General features: G+C 58.7%; 6 protein-coding genes across 6 annotated transcripts; 4 read left to right on the top strand and 2 right to left on the bottom strand.

Annotated features, from left to right (window-relative positions):
- Positions 1-357: 357 nt before the first annotated feature.
- Positions 358-2,261, bottom strand: CcaverHIS019_0504790 (uncharacterized protein; the record flags this gene model as incomplete). The annotated part of the gene is made up of 7 exons (XM_060601642.1): positions 358-634; positions 669-1,000; positions 1,035-1,544; positions 1,578-1,794; positions 1,826-2,035; positions 2,067-2,116; positions 2,166-2,261. 7 exons carry the CDS (start codon positions 2,259-2,261, stop codon positions 358-360), a joined length of 1,692 nt encoding a protein of 563 aa, XP_060458116.1.
- Positions 2,262-3,522: 1,261 nt separating this feature from the next.
- On the top strand, positions 3,523-6,210 carry CcaverHIS019_0504780 (uncharacterized protein; the record flags this gene model as incomplete). Its single annotated transcript, XM_060601641.1, has 10 exons — positions 3,523-3,633; positions 3,723-3,802; positions 3,838-3,973; positions 4,085-4,291; positions 4,338-4,452; positions 4,486-5,310; positions 5,344-5,517; positions 5,556-5,841; positions 5,886-6,014; positions 6,129-6,210. 10 exons carry the CDS (start codon positions 3,523-3,525, stop codon positions 6,208-6,210), a joined length of 2,145 nt encoding a protein of 714 aa, XP_060458115.1.
- A 1,638-nt stretch (positions 6,211-7,848) lies between these two features.
- CcaverHIS019_0504770 (uncharacterized protein) lies at positions 7,849-8,713 on the top strand (the record flags this gene model as incomplete). Its single annotated transcript, XM_060601640.1, has 3 exons — positions 7,849-8,125; positions 8,169-8,235; positions 8,296-8,713. The coding sequence occupies 3 exons, from the start codon at positions 7,849-7,851 to the stop codon at positions 8,711-8,713; spliced, it is 762 nt and encodes a 253-aa protein (XP_060458114.1).
- A 1,514-nt stretch (positions 8,714-10,227) lies between these two features.
- butA (uncharacterized protein) lies at positions 10,228-11,175 on the top strand (the record flags this gene model as incomplete). The annotated part of the gene is made up of 5 exons (XM_060601639.1): positions 10,228-10,504; positions 10,555-10,943; positions 10,975-11,036; positions 11,068-11,122; positions 11,155-11,175. The coding sequence occupies 5 exons, from the start codon at positions 10,228-10,230 to the stop codon at positions 11,173-11,175; spliced, it is 804 nt and encodes a 267-aa protein (XP_060458113.1).
- A 2,794-nt stretch (positions 11,176-13,969) lies between these two features.
- CcaverHIS019_0504750 (uncharacterized protein) lies at positions 13,970-14,344 on the top strand (the record flags this gene model as incomplete). The annotated part of the gene is made up of 1 exon (XM_060601638.1): positions 13,970-14,344. One exon carries the CDS (start codon positions 13,970-13,972, stop codon positions 14,342-14,344), a length of 375 nt encoding a protein of 124 aa, XP_060458112.1.
- Positions 14,345-14,429: 85 nt separating this feature from the next.
- CTR9 (uncharacterized protein) lies at positions 14,430-18,265 on the bottom strand (the record flags this gene model as incomplete). The annotated part of the gene is made up of 5 exons (XM_060601637.1): positions 14,430-14,615; positions 14,894-17,392; positions 17,434-17,708; positions 17,741-18,001; positions 18,034-18,265. The coding sequence occupies 5 exons, from the start codon at positions 18,263-18,265 to the stop codon at positions 14,430-14,432; spliced, it is 3,453 nt and encodes a 1,150-aa protein (XP_060458111.1).
- Between the last annotated feature and the right edge of the window lie 587 nt (positions 18,266-18,852).

Raw genomic sequence — 18,852 nt, 5'->3', positions numbered from 1 at the left:
GCGGAAGGAGGAGAGCAAGATATTCGAAGGGTGGCCAGGAAGAAAGAGTAAGGAGCGTGAAGAGTTGAAGGAGAGAATATGAGTTGAGAAGAACAAGGACGAGGACGAGGACGAGGACGAGGATGGGTTGGAATCGTTGGAGCGACGCGGTCGCCGAAATCTCGAACAAATCGGACAGAACTCGTGGAGGCGTCGATCACAACAGGCACCAGGGGTTGATGTAATCCTGCTCGAAACCGACGCGTTCAGAGTCTGTACCCCCTGCACGTGCTGCCTGTCTTGAGTTCCGTGCGCCACCGTTTATTTGACACCAACAACATGCAGACTATACTACACTCACGCCCTGCCTCTACTGGTCTAACCCGTCCACACACTCGCACGCACACGCGCCGTCGTCCAGTCCGGCACAATGCCGCCGACAGCCCACCCTCGCTTCCGCTTGCCGGCTAACGCAGCCCTCGCCATGCCGGGCTGCAGTTCGTCAATGTCTAAGCCCACTGCTGCAATCGCGGCGCCCAGCTCGTCACGTTCCCGCTCCAAGGCGGCTCGGTACTCCTCCCCACGGTCAACTGATTCGTTGACACGCGCGTCATAGTCCTCCCGCACGAGCTCGGGTGCCGACGTCTTTAACACGCTGCTGTCAGTTAACATCTCACTGGGCAACTCACCCAGCTAGCGAACCCCCCACCCATGCGACGAGGGGCGACGCCCATCGGGGAGCAGTCCCTCCACTCGCACTCGCGGTACCATCTAGCGGTGCGGGGTCGTTAATGATCGCGAGCCGCATCGAGAGGCCGTGGAGCTCGGTGTACGGCTCCTTTGATCGCCGGCGCCACGAGGCGACCTCGGCGAGCGGGTCGGTAAAGTCCAGGACGATGCCTTCAGCAGGAATGCGGCAGAGTATCTCGTTGCGCACCCGGGGAATAAAGCCGGGAAGGGCGGAGATGCCACCAGTGACGAGGATGGAAGAAATCATGTCCGGCCGAAGGTCGACAGGGAGCTAGTGTCAGCTTAACCCTCATCCTGAAGCTCACCCTTTCCAGCGTGTGTAAGATCAGTTCGGGCACACAGTCTTCCTCGTCCGGCCCGTCACCAAAGAGCGCATCGACTACACGCTGGCGCAGCCACCCCGGCACGACGAGGCGCCCACACGCGCCTGTCCCGCGCGCCGAAGGGATTGACACGGTCCAGTCATTGGCCTGCGAAGAACCACCATATCTTGCTGCTAGTGCGTCGAGAAGCTCCTCGTTCTCCATGTCCGGTACAGGCAACGTGGGTTCGTAGCCGTCCGTGTCCATTGGCTCTGGGGTTCGTGCTGGTGGAGCGGATTGCTCAGCAAAACAAGCCTCGGTGAGTACGCGCTCGACGAGTTGATCCGTCAACAAGCTGAGGGCTGGGGGCGACAATGGGGGCGGCGTCCCTCCGCGTGTGGGCGGCTGGTATCGGCCGAACCGACGGAGGAGCGCGCGGAGACGCATGTACAGCGTGCGCCCAGCTACGGGGCTCGAGCGCGCCAGGTTATACAGTGGCCGCGAGCAGAAAACCTGCTGTCAGCTTCGAGACTCACGTTAGCTCACCGGAGTGACGGTGGTCTCGAGCCAGCCCACGTCAACAACGAGGCCCGTGACTCTCCCGCTGGCGGCGAGGGCGAGGATTGAACTGGGCGTAAATGCGACGCTCGGACACTTTAAGTTGTCGAAAAGGGCGGCCGTAATGAGTTCCTTGACGTAGGTCGGGAGGAAGGTGTTTTCCACGACAATGGCCTTGCGCTGCTTGCCGTCCGTGAGGAGGTGTCTGGTCTCAGCGGTGTCCATGCCAGGCTCACTTGTGGAAGGTGTCACGCAGCCGCCTCTGGATACGGACTTGTACTAGGCGTCGGGCCTCGGCGACGTTCCCGTGGGCGCCAGCCGTCGCGGAGAGGTCGAGGTCCCAGATCTCTGTAGCACGCGTGCGGTCGGTGGAGTCGTGCGCGAAGAAGCACGTGCGGGGGCTGGGCTCCCCCGAGAAGCCTACCTTCCAGACACGCGATCCGGGACTGCTGTCAGATGTGTTAGGAGATATCTCACTCGATGACGATTCGGTCATCGTGGCCGTATAACGACTGCCGCCGCGCCGCCTGGCATCAGTTCGAACTCATCTCCTCGAGCTAGGGCATGAAGACTCACGGCTTGCGCAGGCGAGCTGATGCGCCGGCTAGTAGCGGATTCCTGGCGCTTGGGTGTCTTGGTGGGTGAGGACGGTGCAGGCTGGCCTTGCGACATGGTCTCTGATGTTGATGAGGTGAGGAATGCGGAGTTCGAGTTGGGTGGCCTGGGTCAGATCGCGTCGGCCTGGCGCGTCCGATTTGGTTCCGCAGTGCCTACTAGAAACATGGTGGTTTCACTCTTGGACTAGTTGCCGACCCCCGCCCTCTGCAAAGTCTCTGCTGCCCGCTGTTGTGACTACAAGCAAACAGCGAATGACAAGTGCAGTGCAAGGGAAGCTTGTAAGCCCAGATTGACATTCAGCTCTCCGGCCTTAGATGCTCGTGAAGATGAGACACAATCGCCCATTGCCAGTACTGCCATACCTGGCACTCCAGCATTCCTTCCCTTCCTGCCCTCGCAACACCTGCCGATGGGCCCAGTCGTACAAACTCGAAAAAGCTGCCCCCACTCAGAATCGAACTGAGGGCTAGAGATTATGAGACTCACGTGTTACCATTACACCATAGGGGCTGACAAGTTATGAAAGACAGCTTGTTGTCCTGTCACGTGATGGAATTCTGAAGGTGCGCTTGCCAGAACTGGAACCCTTTGGCACCCTCCACATGCTCGAGGCTACGTCTGCTAGCTACTGCAAAAGATGACTGGTGTGTGGCGTCGGTCACAGCGTCAACACGGTCTCTCCGAGCTGTAGGTGGGCCATGCCCGTGATCTGTGAATGGCCTGGAGCGGAACTATACTGTGCGCTCTCTTGCCTTCTATGGGAATAGCTGCACATGTATGTACACGGCTTGATATCGAGCAGGAATGATAGTGAGCCATCAATGCCCCTGCGACCGAGGCCGGTGGCCTGCTGATGCAGGGTACTCGCTGATAAGGTAGCGCACCACACGTGCCAAGCAATGTCATCTATTTGGAGCGGTGTAGATTCTCCGCGTCGGCCGGTACTAGAATAAGTAGGAGATTGCCGACCCACTTCGGCAAGAACATGAAAGAATGGACATCTTGCCAAAGTATCTGCAGGCGGGGCTCACAAAGTACCTGATCAACATGGCCAAAACGCGTTGCGCACGTCCCCGTCTTCAATTCTTCAAACGATTATTGAATGGAGAGCTTGACGAAATGTGCAGATGAGCAGAAGGGAGTTCTGAAGCTTCAAACCGAATTGTGCCAAACCACAAAACAAGAACCCAAGAATGCTTCCGTTCACTCCAAACACCAACCCATCAGCACACTCTGTCCCGCTACATTCCGCCCTAAGACCGCCGTCGCCCTCGTCATCAGTCAGCACATCATCAACTCTCATCGCATCTCTACAATGGCGCCAGTCGACTTCAATGAGGCGGGACCCTCGGACAAGGGCAAGGCAAAGTTCAACTGGAAGAACGGTCCACCAAGCTGCAAGGAGTGTGTCCGACTGAAGCTCAAGGTGAGATCCGTTTCGGAAACGACTGGCACTTTCCCATCCGCAGTCTGCGTCCCGAGACGGAGACACAATTGTTCAGCTTCTCACGCCAGTGTTCACGCTCCTGGCCATGCACCAGCTGTGTGCGGCGCGGATGCGCCAACATTTGCCCGTCGGGCACCATGCCGGGCCGGTGAGCTCGATCACTGCTTTGGCTGCTGATGTCAGGACCACGAAGGACCAGGCCATGGTCGCCAAGTTGAAGAAGGAGAACGAAAAGCTGCGCCATCAGATCGAACGTATGCAGGCTCAGCCGCAGGGGCAGAGCTACGACTGGGGCAGGAGCGCGCTAAATGCGCCATCAGTGAGTATAGGTGTGGGGCTGCAGAAGGGTGGACGAGGAGAGCGGGGTGCGGAGGGTTCGTGTGCGCGCGGCCCCTCAAATTGTCTGGTGCGAGGGAGACTGACCAGTCAGGAATCATCTGAAACGAATCGGACGCGCGAGTATATGCCGTTCTCGGCGGCGCCTGAGCACGCGGCCCGGGTACCCAGCGGCCAGCGCGACGACAACTTTCTCGACACGGCGTCACGGCCCGGTCCGGGTGTGCTCGAGGAGGGCAGCGAAGGCCAAAAGTACCTTGGTCGCGGGGCCGGGACACTGTTTGTGTGCGAAGACGACGAGGTTCGTCCCGTGTTGATAAGAGCGAAAATCTCCGCTGACCGGAAAGTCTAGCAACCCGACGCTCGTCTTCCCGTTCGTGGCCAGTGATCGCGCCGTGCTGGGGGGGGTCCACGAACTCTTCCCACCAGTTGAGCAAGCACTTGAGCTGCTGCAAGTCTACGGTTAGTGGGACATGCTATTGCTGCTGACATCAGATGACCAAGTCGAGTGGATGTACCGGCCAGCTGACCGGCCAGCTATTAGCGCCGTCCTCGAGTCGATCTACAGCGCGCCGTCCTTGAAGGAGCAGATTCACCATGTGCCACCACATCGACTAGCGTCGGTCCTGATGATCTTGGCGCTGGGCCTGTCGTTCTCAGGAAGACCGATGACGCAGACCATCCCACTCTTCAATGCGGCGAGTGCTCTTCTCTGCGTCCCGGAACGCCACTTCATGGTGCGACACTCGTTGGCAAGCGTCGAGACCTTGCACATGATGGTCTCGTACCTCCTCGGTCTGCCACATTCCGACGGCCCAAAGGCAGCGTGGCAAATTCTGGGCCTCTGTGTGCGCACTGCAGGCAGCATCGGTCTGCACCGGGACAGCGAGCAATGGGGCCTGTCTTCTGAGCAGCAAGCTTTGCGAGCGCAGCTGTGGTGGGAGTGTGTCACTTACGACATCCTGCAGTGCCTCAACTTTGGCCGGCCGTATTCTGTCCCGCGTCAGCTATACGACGCTCCAATGCCTGAAATGCCACCCGACGGTGGGGCGACCCCTCATGACTCGGTCTTCCATGTCTTCAAGTACCGCCTCGGCCAGGCGTTCGTACATATAGCAGACTATCTCGCGAACTCGGAGCTTCCCGACTACTCGACGGTAATGCGCATCGACGCCGAGCTACGCCGCGTCGAGGCGGGCGCTCCAGCGTGGCTGAAGTGGTCGGACTTTGGCGAGGATGGCAGCGAGTCCAACAAGCTGAATACCAAACACTTTATCCAGCAGCACTCGGCGACCATGTTCTTCAACAAAGGATTATTGAGTGAGTGGAACCAATGAGCTTGCTGACATCGAGTGCTCCACCGACCGTCCTTCTTCAAGGCGGTCTCGGCGGGTACAGAACCGCTTTTAGGCCAGTACGCAGCGTCGTTCACAACCTGTGTGACGTCGGCACGAAAACACACGCGTTTAATTGCGTCACTGTTGAAGAAGTGCCCGCAGGCGGCGTACGGGTGGTGGTACTGGGTCTGTGAGTTTTTTTCAGCCGTTCGCGTCTAACTTGCACAGTCCATGCGTACACTGCCGCTGTGATTCAGCACACGGTCTTGAGGAGGGTACCGGAGAGCATGATGGCTGATGACGTGCGCGCCGACTTCCAGGCATCGCACGACATTATCGAGCAGATGGCGGAACACTCCGGGGTGGCGCGGCGAGCACTGCCGATGCTCGAACAGTTGTACAGCCGTATCCAGCAGTCTCATCCCAAGCGGCGGCAGGAATCGTCGTCGGAGACCCCAGATGCGCCAACCGAGGCGTCGTCGACCTTTGACCCGACGCTGGATTCATTGTTGACGTGAGTCACCCCGTGAAGGCCTTGGAGCCCCGCTGACACTGCAGGACCAACAACTTCTACGACCCCACACAATACCGAGCAGCAGTGCCGGCCTCGATGGATGGGCTCCTCGGCTTCGAGTACCCTGTGTCTAATGGACCCGAGCCGCTCGCTGACCCATTGATCCAAACACTGTGAGTACACCATGGGAAGACGATCGAGGCATGTCGGAGAAGAACGGGTGTCCCGACAACACCCACGCTCGATCGAATGCCGTGTTTGGACACTTCTACTCCCGCTAACCTTAGATTGTACTGGAACGTGATTGCCAACAACGAGCAGAACCCCCCGGGGTTCGGGGATCCACAATCCGCTGCACCACAGCTATGAGCAGGTTGGCCACGCGAGGTAGAGCGGGCAAATGGGGGGGGGGGGGTTCGTGGCAAACGTGAGAGAGGCGGTAGTGGAGTGTACATTATGCCACACAGGTGTGCCACACAGGTGGGCGATGGGCATTGATGAGCATGCCGGAGCTGTTGAGTGGCTCACCGCGGACGTGTTTGGGACTGCTTCCTCTGTCTGGGGCCCAGGAGCGGAGATTGTTAACGTGTTAACGTCCAGTAACGATCTCCAGAACCTCCACAGCTTCTCCACAACCTTCGGCTTTCCACGGTCGAGTAAACGGGGAACTCGACACGAGAGTTACGGTCACCTGCCTGGACAGGCACCCAAATTACAGCCATGTGTCCCAAGTGTCCTCGGAAGGCCTTCGACGAATACGGCGCGGCTTGGATTCAATGCCGTTCGACCACGGAGCGGCGGTGGCGTGAAAGTGCTTAAACGGGATACGGCTATCACATTGACCGAGGGGAGGGGAGGACGCAACGTCAAGTCATGTGATATCGTGCCTTTCTCTGAGGTCATGATGTGCAGGGACCCCGAGAGCGTGGCGTTCTAAATGGCGGAGGTGACCACTTTAAGCATGCTGGCTTGGCTGATGCAACCAAAGCAAGGCAATTTCCGTTTTGCCAGCTCAGGGTAAGAGTGCGGGGAGTACCGAGTGTGGGGAAAGGGAAAATGGGAGCCTTGGGTTTACCGGTCTTTGGCCCTTGTGTATTGATGCTGCCGGCTCACCCATCCACAGAAACCTTACCTTGCCGCCCCCGACACAACCTGGTGCCGTCCTCGGCACCGTCGTTCCCTAGGGTGGATCCATCGCATCAGCGGGATCAGTCCGCAGCCCAGCCATTCTCAGCCACTAAGAGGCTGCTGGGGTTCGGAGAGTTGATAACCGACTGACTGAATTCCAGGTGAGTTTTCCGAGGTTGGCGACGGCAGGCGAGACAGGGAACACATGCGGAGCCTTCATTCCGCCCATCTTGGTGTGAGGGGTATGTGTGTGGGATGCTCAGTCTCTGTGGCGTGGACATGTGGGCGGCTTTCGGTGAGCCACTGTCTCATCTCTGAACGTCGGCCAAGCCGAGTTTGCTCTGGCTTTAGTGCTTCCCATGACACGGCGCTCGGCGTTGGTGAACTCTGGCACAAGTAGGCATGGCCGACATGACCAAACCGACGATGGACGGTAGCGGAAGCTGCACGGCGCCTGATAGCACGGTGCCCGATCAGTGCTCAAGACCGGTCAATGGTATATTGCCCTATCAGGTGTGAACATGGGAAGAGGCACATGCCAGTGGGGCTCGGGTCGGCGGCACAATGCGGTGGAACAACGGTAGCGCAGTGTGGGGAAAGTGGGGAACTGGGCCCAACGCGGCGATTGGGCGTTGTCGGATCGGGTGCCTGATGCCTATCACTCAATCACTGATGCTGGTCACTAACTAGCCGAGTTGCGACGCATTCCAACTTTCCTCCAGACAGAGAGGTTGATGCCGTCTCCAATGGCTGGTGTGTTTTTTCTGGCCTCTGACAAAATGGTATAAGAAGGCGCTTGTCTGTGCGTCAGCCCCTTCATCCCCAGGCTGCTCTTGACTTGCGACTCGTACCCCCAAGACTTTACTCCAAGACCAAGCTATGTCCAACGCCAACACTTCCAACTCGACGACCGACGTGGGGTACTTCGGTTCCGGTGATATCGAGAAGGGGCGGCCCTCCCACCTCGAGCGTGCTGTCACGCCAGGCGGCCACCCCATCGACTTCTCGCAGCCTGCCATCCCCGTCCAACACCGCAAGTACGGTAACCCGATCCCCATTGGCCTCATCGCCTTCTCAATGGCGTTCCTCATGACCGGTTTGCTCAACTTTGGTGTTCGTGGCATTAAGGCGCCCAATGGTGTGCTGTCGTCTCTCAGTGAGCCTTTCTCTCCCGTCCCGGATACAGCCACTGACAATAGTGTTCTTCGTCGGTATCACCCAGACCCTCGTCGGGTGGTTCGAGATGTTCATCGGTAACACCTTCTCGTGAGTGTCACCAGGCGGCACCTTGACCTCCTCCATTATTATGGACCCCGCTAATTCCAGTGCTACCATCTTCTGCGCCTTCGGCGGCTTCGCCTTCTCGTACGTCGGCTTCTTCTTGCCAGCCATGGGCATCGTCGACGCCTTCACCGACAAGGTCACTGGAGAGGTCTCGCCCGACCTCTCCAACTCACTCGGCCTCTTCCTCGCCATCTGGTCCGGCATCACCTTCCTCTTCCTGCTTGCTGCCCTCCGTTCGTCCGTCGCCATCATCCTCGTCCTCTTCTTCACCACGATGGCCTTTGCGCTCCTCGCCGCACAGCAGTTCACTGGATCGTTGGGCGTCGCCAGGGCCGCCGGCGCATTCTGCGTCATGGACGCAGCCTGTGGATTCTGGGCCGCCATGGCTGGTTACTGGACTCCGGACACGACCTACGCCTTCATCCGCGTCGACCCCATCGACCTCTCACCCAAGGACTAGGTCCATCGCAGAAAATTACGGAGTACGCAACGAAGTGTCAAAAGCTACAAGTACAGCGGAGCCAGAGGTTTATTTCAAGTCAATACCGATCGCCGCGAAGGAGAGGAGCGGGAAAGTGTGGAGGATTGTGGCACCGAGGCCGACGGTGCGCACCAGCAGCATGTTTGGGTCATGTAATACTGCAGTTACAACTGTTATTGCGATGCATTGTTAGACTATCCACAACTGCCTGGGCAGATGATACGGTCGCACAAATAGTTTGAGCTGCCGGAGGCGGAGAGGGGCCGCCTGCGCGAACCGACGTATGGCCACCAACTCGGTGGGGTCCGATTGGCTCCACACCCATAGTACAACGCCACGGCCTCATGCAAACATCCAGGTGATGCATTGAACACTTCCCGCGCTATTTCTGCGTTGCGCAGCTGACCCTTCCTGGGCTGCCTGTGCCAAGAGGTTCTCATTCACAACCGACGATGAGCCGTGGTAGCAGGCCGGCGTTTCGGCACCCTATACATGCCGGTCTACAATCCAGATACCGATGACAGCGTCGCGTGACCGCGACTTTGTGGACGGGAGGGGCTAAGTGACACATATCTCGACATAGTGTCTCAAACACTTGACAGATGGCACCAACAATGACAGAGCCGGGCCCGAGACGGGGCCGTGGTAGCGATGGGGAGCCGCAAGGCCGTTGATCCACAGGGCCACATGAAGCATTCTACTGACAGAAACACTAGAGTTGCTTACGAGTATGGCATGACAAGGACATGGTCTGGAACTCAAGTGTCCGCATGGTGTTGGGAGTGGGGAGGAATTATGCTCCCTTGGCTTAACGTCACTGGACACCAGCCTCGGCCGATCAGTCTCTTCTCACATGATGAAGATGGGACCATGATGGCTGCCCCGTAACTACGAAATTACACACGATCAAAAATCGGGGAAGGATCCTTGGGAATTGCGGGCGTGAGACACACGTTGGTGCGAGTGGACGTGGCGAGATTACCGCAGGTGTCCTCCTACAGGATGTGCCCAAGTCTGCTCTCAACCCCTGGGAAAGCTTCTCCCCTTCCAACTTTACTCGAGAAGCATTCCTATACGTTTTCTGGGATTTCCAGGATCGCGTTATAGAGCTGACCGCCCCGTCTAACTGGCTCAACAGTGGTCTGAAATGGTTGCCAAACAGAGGTGGACCCTACTACCACCCTCCTCCCAACTCAGCATGTCGTTGGCTCACATCTGGGGAACCAATACCTCGCCGCCCGACATCCGCTACCACTCGGAACTCTCTCGCGTATCAGAGAGAGAGAGAGTCGTCCAGGACCGCTACGCACGAGCTCGCCCGCGATGGAACGCCCTAATGCGACATCCGGGTTGAGCCGGTCACATGACGCGTAATCTGTTTGTTAGTAGCCGAAGCCCACTGCCGGTCTGGAGTGTGTGGAATGTGGGGAGTCTTCACTCACCCGGATTCACCTCCTTTCCTGGTCTCACACACCAACACCGACTCAGATACGATGTCAACCCACACCACCCGCACGCCCAATGGCAAGGTCGTGATCGTGACAGGCGCGGCGCAGGGTATCGGTGCGGCGATTGCGGAACGGCTCGCGCGCGATGGCTTTGACATCGTGATTGCAGACTTGAAGAGCGCGGACACCAAGGCCGCGGCTGTGGCGAAGGAGTGTGAGGCGGCGGGGGCTCGGGTTGCTGTGATCCCTGTGGACGTGCGGTCCGAGGAGGATGTGACGGCTCTGGTCGCTGGGGCTGTCGAGAAGCTCGGACGCGTTGATGGTGAGTGCGAGGCTCTCCAATGCGGTCTCCTGAAAGGCAACTGAACGCAGTGATGGTCGCAAACGCGGGCATCGGGCCGCCCGTCGACTTCCTCGAGACGACGACCAAGACGATGAACGACCTGTGGGAGATCAACATCCGCGGCGTCATGTACTGCTACCAGGCGGCGGCCCGGCAGATGATCAAGCAGGGCGGCGGTGGGCGACTCATCGCCGCATCATCCGTCGCAGGACTGAGCGGTTTCCCTCAACTGGGCATGTACTCTGCGTCCAAGTTTGCCGTGCGCGGGATGAACCAGTGCGCTGCAGCCGAGTTGGGCAAGCACGGTATCACGTGCAACACGTACAACCCCGGCGTCGTACAGACCGACATGTGGACGGAACTCGACAAGTTCTACTCGGGCAAGGCAGGCGGCCCGGACGGTTCGGCGTTGGCTGCTGTGAGCCGGATAGAGGCATTGCTGACATCAGCAAGCGGCCGCCAACCCTTTGGGACGGAACACGAACCCCACGGAGGTCGCCAACGCCGTCTCGTGAGTTGTGAGGTGACTCGACTAACGCCAGCTTCCTGGCTGGACCGGATGCGGCGTACATTTCGGGTGCGAGTTTGTGTATCTCGGTGAGTTTTGGGTGGGACCGTCCTGACGCAAGGGCGGTATGCAGATGCACTAGAAGAGATGCAAGCCACTTATGTTGTCCTAGTTTGAGAGTCTGCTATGTCCTGCCACTAGGTCTGTGTAGATTGACGCTGCCTAACATCTAGGAGTCTGGGGCTCATGGCCTCAGCACACGTGCGCTGCGACGCAGGAGAGAGAGGAGTGTGCGGCACGACGATCGGAGGATCCCGATCCCGTCTGGTCGGTGGACCGGTTATTCTGCCATCCCTCGCCGAGGTTGCTTCGGAGTGTATCTCGGAACGGTGCCGTCATATCTCGGGGCCCGGTACCAAAATCTCGGTGGTCTGTCAGACCACGGTCGGGACCTCCGTCGATCAACGATCAGTGATCACTCGGAATGGTTTCGGCGTCGAAATGCGGGGTACGCCCTCTGGCGGGTAGCCGATATCAGGGCACACTGACAGTCCTGGGGCCTCGGCCTTTCAGGCTTTCCATATTCGACGCCATCCGTGGAAGGTAGTGCCACAGTGCCTTGCTGAAATTGTAGCTGGTCAAGGTTCACGTCAACTTGTCAAGCTACTCGTTGGCGCTGCTTTGGGAGGTTTCTGGTGGCCGCGTACGCAATCACGAACGCTGTAAGCTGATGGTGATGGAGACTTCTCTGCTCAGCAGGGGCAGCCAGGTCGACATCAGCTAACGTGGGGACATAGCTGGTACATACATTACCTTGGTCCAGAAGAAGGCGGGGTAGCAACCTCCCCTGCCCTCCCCTTCCCTCCTTTTCACTCCGATGCAAAAAACGAGCGCCCTGCCGGAGTCGAACCGACGATCTTGGCCAGACCGGGAACCGGAAGACCACGCCTTAGCCTCTTGGCCAAGAGCGCTTGGACGAAAATCATATAGGGCGGTCCGTTATGAGTCGCTTCTTCGCTCAGCCACGTGGTGGGTGCTGAAGACAACTGGGCCATTCCGACATCCTCGTCTCATCCCCGTTATATGCATGCACTTGTGCTTGTCGAACAAGTGGCCCCCGAGCGTAGTTCTGCTGTTCTGCTTCATTACAACGCTCCTTTCCCGCGCCGCCAAGACCTGTTCGGGTGCGACAATAGGGGCGACGATCGGACTGGCGCCACATACTCGGGAATATTGCATCCCCCTATATTCCCACCCACATCACTGTACCCTTTAGGTCGTCGCAGCACTTAGGATGGTATCCTCTCTGGCCTAATTGGCTAAGATCATGTGTAGTATCTGTTCTTAATGCTGTGAGAAGCATTACAGCCCTACGGGGCTTTCTTCTCTAGCAATTTTTCCTCACCCGGCGCCTCCTCTGTGCTTGCACATGAGCGCCACGATGTCGCTGGCTCTACACTACCGCCTTCTGATGTCAGGGTACCACCATTATCTTTTGCATACTTGGATGATGGAGCAGGGCTTGACTGCTGGGTGGACATGGATGGCAGTTGCGGAATCATGAAGAACGGCGTCTGCTGTGACAGTGGCACAGTGGTACCGTACCCCAAGGCTGCCACCCCCATCGCGATGTTAGTTAATCATGTCCGCGCGTATTCTGTGTGCGGCTAGCATACCAGGCTCCCGATCGGCAACATGCTTGGCCTTGGCACTGATAAGTTCTGCATTGCCCATCGATCAACCCTGCAGCATAAACAACCTGAGAAGAGCCAAGTACGCCAATTCCGCTCCGGAAGCTGACTTCCGCACGCCTCATGTATCAACAGTTTTCAGGAGCGCCGCACACAAGCTTGACAAGGTGATTCCTTTCTTCCTTTCCCGCCCTGTAAGCAAAGACCAATCTGGGAATGTCAAACGGCGTCCTCGCTGCACGCCGTCGCCGCTCCCCCGAGTCCGCTCCTGGTGGCCGGTCACCAAAAGACCAATTCTTGGTTCAAAGGGTTCGGCTCGGCGTTGCAATCTCCCGAAATTCTCCGCTGTTGGACAGTTGCAAGACTCGCGATCATCCCAACAAGACCAATCTCCGTGTCCAGGGTGTTTCTCGTTCAGCGTCAGCGCTCAACACCTCCCCCGGCGTTGAACAAGACACCGTAAGACGGCCTGTAGGGGTTCATGGCCTGGTATGTCATGTGGCCAGCAAACAGCGTGTCACGACGCAGGCTCTGCAAAAAACACATGATCTCGACGCCAGAGACTTTACATGTTCCTCCCCATCTCATATTTTCTCACGGAGGGCAGTAAGAACTGCATTGCCGAGTCGCGAGCAGATCAACTAGCCAGGACCATTAGCTATTCCACCGCTGTCCTCCTTGTCAACTGCTGAACGGCAATTTCGGGGACCAGGAACAACATTGCCTTGGATATACACTTAGAACACCTGCAACTCACCCAGGAACGTCTCCCAAGCTAATGTAGAGTAGCAATCGGCAATGTAGCGCCTAACTTGGCACGTTTGAACGAGCAACTTTGGGATCCGGCGGTATTTCCGGCGCGGCATCCATGTCTGGTTGCCGTGTCGTGCCGGGGACCTCGGCCGTATTGGCTTACAAACCTCACATCATCCGCAACCTCTCTGACAAAGCCATCATCCGCAACCTCTCTGACAAAGCAGCTGGCTGTTTGTAGACCCCAGCCAAGATGGGCTCCAGCATATATATGCAACGTCGGAGACCCCAACCCCACCTCCAAAGAATTCCCTGGCGAGGCGCTTTTCAGTGATTCAGACGGAGCTCCATTCCGGAAACGTGTACGACCCTGGCGATTGAGCCATTGCACATCTCAATATCTATCGCACTACTTAACCTGCACTTGGCGAACAATCCTCTGGTACCCCTCCCCAACACCATTTACACCCCAGAACCAACCACATACATACAATGCCAACAGTCCCCAGGGCTCCCTCCTCCATCCTATCCTCAGTGACGGTCGACGTTGAAGCGTTCCAGTCCTCCGCTTCCGTCGCACACCCGTGGTGGAGCGGCGACGAGTTCTCCCCCGCTGCGAGCACCAACGCCATTGATCTCGGCTTCGCGTTCCAGAGCGCCGGCGCGATCACCATCAACCCCGCATTCGTGAAGCGGCGCAGCCTGTGGACACGCGTTGTCCACGTACTTTCCCGTAACACCTTGGTGCGCCGCTCCTCGAGCTCCTCGACCGCTTCGATGTCTTCAGCCAAGTCGCAGGCCGCCGCGTACGCTGCTCGTCGATGCCCCTACTCGTCGTGCACTCACGCCGTTTGCAACCGCAACTAGCCACAGAGATTCGAATCAGTATTAATCGCGGCCGCTTGTAGCACTAGTTTGTACCCATCTGTAACATGTAACCTCTAACAACTGCCTACTCGTCGCCGTCGGACCCGGCCCCGGGTGTCGAAGGAGGCGACGGAGCGGTCGGCGCCATTTCCTCGTCCTCGTCCTCGTCGTCCGAGTCCTCGATAATTGCCTTGGACTTGAACTGCTTCCCACGTCGCGTACCAGTGTCCTCCTCGTCGTCCGGGTCCTCGTGCCGATTCTTCTTAGATTTCTGCGGGTTAGTATCAGGTCGGCACGTGATATTCAGGGTTCCAAGTCACCACTCGGCAAGCGAAGCCAATCAAGGGCAAGGTGATCCACACAATCTCGCCACAATGGCTCGGCAATACTTGGCCCGAGGACTTGGAACGATAGCACGGCTCGCCCGTCCTTCACCGTGCCGCACTCCGCGTCTGCTCCGCGGACATCCTCGGCCCTAGGTCCTCGGCGCCTCGCCTCGCTGTTCTCCTCGGAACGCCTCTCCGACTGCTCCACCAAAGCCGTACTCACCTTAGCACGAGATGCCGCAAGTCGTGCCTGTGCGCGCCGTCGTCCGGACTCGGGGTCGTCATCATCGTCGTCGGCAGCACTCAGGGGCGCACTCTCGCCGATTTCGTCCTCGTCCTGCGACTCGTCCTTCCTCTTCTTCTTCTTCCCTCCCTTTTTGCCCCGCTTGCGGGGCCGCTCCTCGCCGTCTTCGACAACGCCGTCGGCGTCCTTGCGCCGCTTGCGCTGCTCGATGCGCTCGGCCTTGCGCTCCTCCTCCTCGCGGATCTGAGTGTTCAGCTGCTCGTGGAACGCGCGTGCCTCCTCGCGTGCCTTGAGGCGCTGTTCCGTGATCTCAGCTGCGCGCTCCTCGATCTCTGCCTGCCGCGCTGCAGCCGCAGCGGTGATGCGCTCCTGCTCAGCTGCGCGCATGCGACGCGCCTCTTCTACGCGTGCTGCCGCCTCACTCTCGAACTCCTCCTGAGTCGCGATCGCCTCGGGGCCCTTCCGCACCAGGCTCTCGCCATAGCGTGCACGGTGGTCCGCCACTTCGGGGTCGTACGGGAGCGGGCGCGTCTTGTCGTCCGCCAGCGCCCGGAAGATGCCCACAGCCTCGGTGGCGCGTTTCAACGCCAGCTTGAGCTCGTCGAGCATACGCCGTGAAGGCTCGAGGCCAAGCATAATCTCAGCCGCCTTCTGCTGGATCATCGCAATGTTGTAGAGGATCGCCCGGTCGCTGGGTTGCAGATGCATGGCCCGTTGCGCATAGTGCAGCGCTTGTCCCATGGCGGAGAAGTTGGTCTCCTTGTTCGCATACGAGAACCACGCGCGACACAGGTAGAGCAGGATCGGCACACTCCGCCCGTTGGCCGCACTCAATGCAGAGCCATACGCCTCGATCGCACGCTCCTCCTCACCACGGATGAAGCAGCAGTGGCCGATGTTGACATTGACAGCACCCTCGGGCAGCGAGTCCTTGATGCGGCCAAGCACTGACAGCGCCTGACCCGCAAGGCGCGTGCGATTCTTCATCTCCTCGACGCTTCCCGGCGCAACCTGCAGCGCCTTGGGAGTAAGAGTGTCCTCGGTCAGAGCGATCACGAGACCCTGCGCGGCAATGGCGTTCGTGGGGTCGACACTCAGCGCGCGCTCGTACGCCTCTGCGCTGCGAAGATATTGCTTTGACCGTTCCGCGACGTCCTGCTGCGACTTGGCCTCACGGCCCACGTTGAAGTGCAGCCACCCTAGAGCGGTGAACGTGTACACGTCGTGGCGCTCGTACTTGAGGGTTTGGGACGTGAACTGTAGCGCTTCCTTGTACGACCCCAGGGAGATGAGGAAGTTTGTGTAGACCGATCGCAAGGTGACGTTCGTCTCGTCGGCACGCAGGCACTCCTTAAGGTAGTTGTGTGCGTCGACGTTGCGGCCAGCGATGCGAGCGATGACGGCCAGGCGGACCTTGGACTCCATATGCTCGGGGTGCTGTCCCAGCACATCGCGGTACCACTGCTGTGCCTTGACGGTGTCGCCACCCTGCTCGCACGCCCGTCCGAGGTCGTACGCCAAAACCGTCTTGAGCTCGTCCGCCTCCTTCCCGTTCGCACTCGCGAGACGCTGCAGCGCCTCAAGGAACATGCTCTCGGCACTGTCACTCTCACCCTGTAACGCGTACAGAGACGCTAAGTTGGTCGAGAGGCGCACGGTGTCATAATCGACCGGCTTGGTGCGCACCTGCGACTCGGCCTGAGTGTCCTCTGCGTCGTCCGACTCAGCCTCCGCTTTGATCTGAATAGCGGTCTGATATGAGGTGATCGCCTTCTCGATGCTCTCCTTCTGCCACAGCTTGGCGAGCTCAACAAAAGCGTCTGCGTCGTTGGCCACGCCTCGCAGCTTGGCCCAGTCCTCCTCCGTCTCGGCGTTGGACATGAGGTTCTGCACATCGCCGAGCATGGTCCGCGCCGACTTGAGATTGCGCTCCGCCTCGTCTGCCGGCATTCCCAGATGTGGGTACGCAAGCAGTGACGCATGCAGGACGGTGAACTCGAGCGGGCCCTTGCCGTTCAGCCGCTTCGCTGTCTGTTCCACGAAGTTGAGCGCCTCACGAAGATTGCCGTTCTTGATGGCAATCTGGGCAAGCGTCAACTCGGCCATAACGTTGACGGTGTTGGGGTCCTCGGTCTTGGCAGCACCAATGTACCGAGCTGCGTCAGTGAGCTCGCCCGCGATGAAGCCGAGGCGGCCGCGCTCCGAGTTGGCCAGCACCGAATGGCGTCTATTGTCCGAGTACTGGATCGCGCGTTCCGCCAGCTTGGAAGCCATCTCAACCTCGCGACCCAACGTGCAGACGGCAGCAAGAGCCAGGGCCGCAGCCGCGCTCTTGTTATTGAGACGGAACGCGGCAGACACTTTGTCCACGCCTTGGGACTCGAAGGCAACACGTTCTGGCAAGGGAACGGAGGGGTCACGCGCCATGTTGAGTGAAGACAAGCCCAGAAGGAGGGGTGGCGCCCACGACGTTGAGTCCTGGTTGTCAGTGACCAATAGTTGGGGTTGTGAACGCTCACTCGTCGTTGGGCACGCTCCCACGCAGCATGCGCGCGCTCCTTGTCGCCGAGGACGTATGCGCAGAGTCCAATACCGATCCTTGGATCAGGCTGGACGTCTGGGCTGAGGCTCAGGATCTTCTGGTACGTCACGAGCGCCGCGTCGTGTTCTCGCCGGGCGAACTGCAGCCGCGCATGAGCCATCAGCACAGAGAGGTTGTTCGGTTGCCTCTTCAACAACCTGTCGACAAGTGGAGACGCGACACCCGGCTGCCCGCGAGCGAGGTAGAGGATGACTTTTGTCAGCGGCAGTTTGCAGGCGACGTACTTTTCCCCATCGCGACGCTGACTGGCTCATCCTCGGGCCCAGTACCAAAGCTTCGCAGCGCCTCGTCGGCACGGTTAAAGTTGGCTGTTGCCTCAGTGTAGTGATACTCCTTGGTACCGACGTTCCCAGGGAGCACATCGAACTTGGCATTCTGCAGCACCGTCTTGGGCGCGGTGCGCGACTGTGTGAGGTGGAGGTGTCCGAGCATGGCATACAAGTTCACGAGAGCCATGTGGTCAGGCTGTCGCCCGCTCGCAAAGACTAACGTTAGTCACGCCTGAGCGTGCACTTACACTTGATACCCCTCCGAATCAGGTCCTCGGCGCGGTTCCAGCGCCCGCAGCGCCAGTGCTCGCGAGCTACTGCCGTCCAGTCCTTGCACTCTGCCTGGTAATCTGCCAGGAGGTCTGGAATTACCTCAGCGCTCTCGTCATCGCCCAAGTCCTTGAAATTGATCTCGGTCTGGTAGGTGCCAACCGTCCCGACGATGGTAATGGAGCCTTCTGAAGGCTGCTGTGCTGCCATTGCGTGCGTGCAGCTTGCTAGCCGTGGGCGGGAGGGTAAAGGGATGAGGCTCGCCGGGAGAGGTAGCGTGCTGCCACTACGAATGTAAGATGCGGTTTGAGATGCTTGAGATGGATGAAGATGTTGTTGTGACGGTTGTGAGAGGCGAGTTTAGAAGTTGGCTCGCATGGCTTTCTTGGTCACTGGATTAGGCAGGCAAGGAATGGGATATAGGCCCCTGTTTGACCACGCGTCAGTGTGCCTAACGTGTTAATGGTTTGTTCAAGATCCGGTTTCTGACGTTGTACCTGAAATTGTAAGTGGAGGGCATGTTGGGCTGGTTGCTATGGTGGTAGGGTGGAGGACCGATGTTGGCCGCCTCTGGGCCGCAAACCAAAGAGTCGAGTCAAAAATCCCAACTGTAGTCGGTCAACGATCGACAACCATCGCAGCATCACACCTCGGCAACGCCACGCCACTCTACACTCGATCAAAGTCAACAGATATCGGTTGACTAGCTGCCCCAAAGAGGTGTATATGATCACGCGCCACTTCCTCGCGGCACGTCTCCCTCTCCTTTCATCCCGCTTCAACCCACTCAGAGCAAG

This window comes from Cutaneotrichosporon cavernicola, assembly GCF_030864355.1.
Source record: "Cutaneotrichosporon cavernicola HIS019 DNA, chromosome: 5".
Classification (NCBI taxonomy): domain Eukaryota; kingdom Fungi; phylum Basidiomycota; class Tremellomycetes; order Trichosporonales; family Trichosporonaceae; genus Cutaneotrichosporon; species Cutaneotrichosporon cavernicola.
Note: the sequence above shows the minus strand (reverse complement) of the source record. Positions and strands in the feature narration are given on the sequence as shown.